The 6,408-nt window shown below is 42.0% G+C and overlaps 1 protein-coding gene across 1 annotated transcript; it reads left to right on the top strand.

Annotated features, from left to right (window-relative positions):
* Window positions 1-236: 236 nt before the first annotated feature.
* Window positions 237-5,886, top strand: LOC115357525 (verrucotoxin subunit beta-like). Its single transcript, XM_030049021.1, is given in 4 exon segments — window positions 237-315; window positions 2,328-2,839; window positions 2,842-4,272; window positions 5,872-5,886. Coding segments are annotated over 4 exon segments (2,037 nt in total).
* The last annotated feature ends 522 nt before the right edge of the window (window positions 5,887-6,408 follow it).

Below are 6,408 nucleotides of genomic sequence, written 5' to 3'. Positions count from 1 at the left end.
TAACAGCATAATATCCAGTTTATATATGAGTAATGTATTAGGTATCTTCCAGAGGTCCTGCAGTGCCTGTTAATTTAACTTACTGACACTGAATATCTTGTTTTTATAAGTAATTCCAACATTTTTAAATAAACAAGTAAATAACCAGCAGGACTGCAGAATCACTGGACTGAATGAACATGCTCTTGTCTATTTTCTCCAGTCGAGGCTGAGTAATGGAACCTGAAGGCGTCAAGATGATAGAGCTGGCAGCGCTCAGTCGGCCTTTCAGCCTCGGGATGCTGTACGACTGTCGCCAAGACTCCCTGATCCCTGGTAAGGCTTTAAATCACCAAATCTAATGTTACTGGGCAAATACATTCACTTTTATCTGAAACGTTTTCATATCAGTTCACTAACTAAGACCACGCCATTTGTGCATAGTTTAAGTAGTTTATTTGATCAACAAGAAAATTCAGGAAGGGATAAGATGAGGGTCGATGACGATGGATGTTAGTGTCAAGGGGAGTAATGGAAGCCAGATGAGGGTGGATGATGTGTTCAAAGAGATGAAGCAGTCGAGGCTGGAGCGTCTAGGAACCCTGGGGTGGAGACTCGGGGTGGGGGCACGTCTCGATCAGCAATTTCTTTGCTTCATCATTCCCAAAAGTACTTCATTGGACTAAGCGTGAATGGGCTCTGTGGATATCGTAGAGGTGGCTATGGATGTAACTCTGGTATGCTTGAGAAGACCAGCGGCCGAGGATTTTTATGGTATGGTCCGGGATTCCTTGACTGGATGCGGCTGAAGCGGCTCCCACGTGAAAGGAGTGACCGGAGTATAGATAAGGTGAAATGCCTGACTTTAAGAGAACTCGACAAAGGTGGTGGTGAAACCAGAAGTGTGTGGCGACTCAGCCAGATTCTGTAATGAAGAGTGGGTCTTGGGGTGAGGCATGGTGGCCTTATCTATGGTTAATGTATGTTTGGAGGGATTCGAAAGGACTCAGGTAAGAGTTTAATCGGAATAGAAAAACGGGGTGAGAGAGACAGAGCTGGTTCGTTTTGCTTCGTTTGAGGTTGAATCTGAGAGTGTTCGATGAGTGGATGGAAATGTCGGAGAGGCTGGCATGCCATGAAGAGTCGTAATTGGATGTGGAGGTGGTGAATTCAGAGCAGCGAAGAAAACCGAAAAAGCCAAGGAGGAACATGGCTTCGAGGGTTGAGTTGATGGATGGGGATAAATAACCTGCGTGAAGGGTTTGGATGCACCGGGTGAGGAGGTCTGCAGTCAGGTGCAGATGTTTCGGTGCTAATGGAGGTTCTTTATTTTTTAAGCCTTTTATAAACATGTTGATGTGGGTATGAGAAATGGAAGGGGCTGGAGCTCTGGAAATTAATTTAACAAAAAAGTTTATAGTAGTGGCATGGCAGCAGGTAGAGGGCTAGTAGTGGCATGGCAGCAGGTAGAGGGTTGGGAGGTTTGGGAGCAATGGGGGTGGAGGTGCGGTGGGGCCGAGTCTTGAAAAAACTGAAGAAGGACATGGGGGCGGGGCAGGAGGGCGGGGAAATGGAGCGGCTACTGCGCATTCGGAGGCTAGATGTGAAGGTGCCCTGCACAAATCGCAAGACAGGGAAGAGCGAGCCGCAAAGATGCGGCAGTAAAGTTCGGTGTTCAGGACGCCCCTGTAAGTGCCCTGGTTAAACTGCTGGAGGCGACCTGCGGCCTGGGATGTGAAGAGAAAGTGGTATGTGTAGGAACCGGTGCCGCCAAACCGCAGGGCCAGAGCGGGGCGTGGTCCTGTTCCTGAACTTAGTTGTAATAATAACTTCATTAAATGACCATTTCCTCCCCTATATCTGACTCCATGCGTCATAGCTCTTTTTTGGATAAGTCCTAACTTATTTCACATAAACAGAGAAGGAACTGGATAATTATTACTGGATATTTTTGGTGAATACATTTTTATTGTTACAAGGGTTTCAAATAATTTGTATGGAAAAACATCTTCTAAATTCTCAGAAAAGTTCCAGTTTTGAGAATTCTTAGACTTTCTGCACAAGCAGCGGCACAGCACTGGGAGGATTTCTGAATACAGCTCCTGGTGTCTGTCTGACCCAGGATGAAGCCGTGTGAGACTGCAGGAAGGAGAATGTACCACTAGAGGGAGATATCATCATAATTTTTCAGTTCAAGTACACATCAACTCCTTGTCTAGAATTTAGAACAGGAGCCCACTGCTGTTCAAAATATAATTCAACTGTATGTTATTATTTTTCTTATATTTACTTCTAAGAAATGTGTGCAGCAAATAAAAGTAAACTTGACTCCCCACCCTGTGTTACAGGCTTGACACTGTGGGACCCTGATGTCCTGGAGAAGGATGCACGAGAAAGACCCCAACCCAACAGTGAATTTGAGATAGTTGCATCTGAATCATTGGAGAACAAATTTTCAGCATTAAATGTTGATGCCACCCTGAAGGCAAGTTTCTTTAGTGGGCTGGTACAGGTTGAGGGCTCTGCCAAGTACCTAAATGACTGTAAGATTTCCAAAAATCAGGCCAGAGTGACACTCAAATACAAAACTACAACCAAGTTCCAGGAGCTGCCAATGAAGCATCTTGGAAGTTGCAAGGTAAAACATGAAAACCTTTTTGATAAAGGAATAGCAACACATGTAGTCACAGGTATCCTTTATGGGGCACAAGCCTTCTTTGTATTTGACCGTGAGGTGTCTGAAAAGGAGGATCAACAAGACATTGAGGCCAACCTGAAGGTGATGATCAAAAAGATTCCCTGCCTTGCAAATGAAGGTAAAGGTTCCCTGCAAATGAGTGAAACAGACATTTCAAAAGTTGAAAATTCTCCTGCAAATTCCATGGTGACTTTAACCTTCAGAGGAATCCTGTGTCCTTTCAGGATGCAAAGGAAGTCTACCAGAGTCTTCCAACATTACTGGGAGCAAATGGAGAAAATGCTGTGCCAGTGAAGGTCTGGCTGATGCCCCTAAAATTTTTAGATTCTGCTGCAGCTCAACTTGTCTGTCAGATAAGTATTAGATTAGTAATGGAGGCACAGAGCATCCTGGAGGACTTCAGTGAGCTGGAAATGAGGTGCAATGATGCAATGAAAAACAGCACTACCCAGCAATTCCCACAGATTGGGAAAAAGCTGAAAGCTTTTCGGGAACGATGCTCTGAGTACAAGCTGGAGTTCCAGAGGACCCTGGCAAAGAAACTTCCATCAATCCGGGGAGGTGGGGAAGAGGAGGCTGTGCTTGCAGAGGTGCTGGAAAAGAGACATTCTTCTCCATTCAACAACAAAAACCTGAGTGAGTGGATGAGTTGTAAAGAGAGAGAAATAAACACCTTAAAATCACTCACTGACAGGATGAAAAACCTCAAGATTATCAAATCTCAAGATACACTAGACAAAGAAATTCTCAGTGCTGAGCATGCTGTGTGCTTTGCTTTCACCTCACTGGAGGATGATGAACCATACCTCTCAGATTTATTAAAATATTTAAAGGAAACACCTCCAACAGAGAATCCTCAAAAAATCACATATCAGACTTATGATGTAGAGAAGGCTCAGTGGTACTTTCCACAGGAGGTGATGGATGCTGTGAGGCAAAAAGCAAAGTGCTTCAATGAGTTTGCAAGGATAAATATGAACAATAATATTAGCTTCCTTATAGCAGGCACAGCAAATGAGAAAGAGAAAGGTGCAAGCATCCACCTTTATAAAGAAGGCTCTTTGGTCAGTGAGAACTTTGAACCTCCTTCAAAGCCTGAAAAACCAGCAGTAAGTGACACAACCCACAACAGTGTGACAGTGAGGATTTCCCCACCAGGACTCGGAGCAGAAAACATCACCCACTACTCTGTTGAGTACTATGATAGCAGATATGTCACGCAGAAAATGACAGTATTGACAGCTGGAGAAGTCACAGTGTCCAGTCTGACTCCTAATACAGAGTACTTTTTCAGATGCACAGCAGTGTGCTCAGTTGGAAACGGGCCAGTCAGTAAAGACAGTGATCCCATTAGAACCTTACCCACTAGTCCTCCTGGGAAACTGCAAATTGAGTCACATTCAAGTGAGATATCAGTTAGCTGGGAGAACCCTGCTAAGGTTGGTAACGGTGTCAACATTTTGAGTTACATTGTAGAGTATGCAAAAACAGCTCCTGGGGTGAAACATGAAGCACTTGAATGGAACCAAATGAAGTCAAGAGCTAAAGAGGCCATCATATCTGGGCTTCAGCCAGAGACAGAGTACGCTGTCAGGGTCAGATGTGATTGTGGTGTGGCTGGTAGAAGCAAGGGAAGCATCACAGTTAGTGTGCAGACAAAAAAAAAGTGTGCCTCGCAGAATTCCTCAAACATACACTCTTAGAAATAAAAGTGCTAACTAGAACCATATAAGGTTCTTCGGCTTGTTCCCATAGGAGAACCCTTTTTGGTGCCTGGTAGAACCTTTTAAAAAGGTTACATCTGGAACTCTTTTGGAGGGTTTTACCTAGAACCCAACATAAAAGGGTTATACCTAGAACCGTCTGTGAAAGTTTCCACCCAGAACCCCCCATGAGAGGTTCTGCAAAGAACCCTTACTTGAGGTTTCATCCAGAACCTCTCCACCTTCTAAGGGTTTCATCTAGAACCCTTCCAGGGAGTTTAATCAAGAACCCTTTCATATTTCAAGGGTTTCATCTAGATCCCATCCAGGGAGTTCCATTAAGAACCCTTTCATATTTCAAGGGTTTCACCAATAACCCTCTTCTGGGGGTTATATGAAGAACCATATTATATTCTACAGATCAGGCAAAACAATTATTTCATTACTTGTACTATATTGTGGTTGTTTACAAAGTTGAGACTGAGGACACTGTCAAACAATTTTAATGAGAATTTTGTTTTATTTAAAAACCTTGGAACAATGACGGATAAGGAGGGGAGATTCTCTGAGGACTGCTTAACAGAAGAGGAGAAGCTTTGTAGGTCCCAGGGGAAAACAAGTCAAAAGTGAGCATAGGTCCTCAGGGACCTATGGAATCAGCAACATGACCATAGGTCTCAGGCCAGACAATAATGGATTAGGTGATTATGATTAAGCTGTTGCTGTGAGTCCTCAGCAAGCTACAGTGAGTTACATTTCAAGTCTTCCACATTTAACAGGAATAAAAAAAACACACACACTTCTGTGCTGGTAGCTGTGAGGGTCGTAATCTTAAGCCATATTGTATACTTAGAATGTATATTTGAATGCTGATGTGCATAATTTTCTATATGATTTGCTTGTATAAATGCATTGTTTAAACAGTTGACACCAAATGTCACTAAAGGGAATGTACATTTTCACTGTTTTAGGAGATTTTCTTTTTCAGGTGGTGAAGATTTTTTCTTTTTTTCCCATTTTTTTTTTTTATATGTCAATCTATTTTCACACCCATTCATAAGTGAGGCAGAATTAGAGGGAAGTAGACATTAAATAGAAGTGTGTCTTTCAGTTATCAGTGCTGTTTCTTTAAAGGAAGGGAAGTATATAGATGAAAGCTGATTAAACATTTTGGCTGCTTGTATTTTATTCACCTCCAGTAAAACCATTTACCTACACAACTTGTGAATTCTACTGTTTTATTAGGGTTGTAACTAATGCATTCATTGAAAAATTAATGTACAATATTTTGTCTTGTCTTTTCACCTGTAACAGATTGCAGATGTTTGGAGTTAATTTTTTTTTCTTTTTTCTCATTTAATCAATATTTCCACGACCATTATAGAACAGATATTTTCACACTGACACAGTTCAGTATATATGACCACAGGTTGTATAGCACTTAAGTTACAAATGTTGTGATGTGATTTTACTTGCCTCGACCACATTCAGGAGCTGCTGATCTAGCCAAAAAAGCCTTCAAAAAAAAAAAATAAAAAAAAAATAAAAAACATTTTGGAGTAAGCATTCAGATTTGATAAGCAAATGATCAAATTAGAGACATCAGACATTGCTTCAACACATTGACAGTAGAGAGCTTATGAAGTCTTTGTGGAAGTGAAACTTAAAACAAACAAAACTGATTGTCATTGTCTGTGAAAAAACTGTCATGTTTCCACGTTATGGTGAAGTGAGAGTTTTGTGTCATCAAAGCATTTCTCTTTTTATTCATGATGCAGTTTTGCTTTTGTTTCTTGTATTTTCACTTTTATTAGACTGGTCACATTGGGCAGGGAGAGGAGAGGATGGGATGAAGGTCCAGGATGCTGCAGTCACATGATGCATCCCACACCACCGGGCCAGAGGGATGTGGGACACCTTTAACAAGTAATATCAGCTGAGGAGAACTGGTCTTAAAAGTGATTTTCATAATCGACTTATAGCAGATTAGCTGTCACTTCTTGCAGTTTGTGGATCCTGAGCGAGAGA

The sequence above is a fragment of the Myripristis murdjan genome, chromosome 1 (assembly GCF_902150065.1).
Source record: "Myripristis murdjan chromosome 1, fMyrMur1.1, whole genome shotgun sequence".
Taxonomy (NCBI): domain Eukaryota; kingdom Metazoa; phylum Chordata; class Actinopteri; order Holocentriformes; family Holocentridae; genus Myripristis; species Myripristis murdjan.
This window is presented reverse-complemented; position numbering and strand designations above follow the sequence as displayed.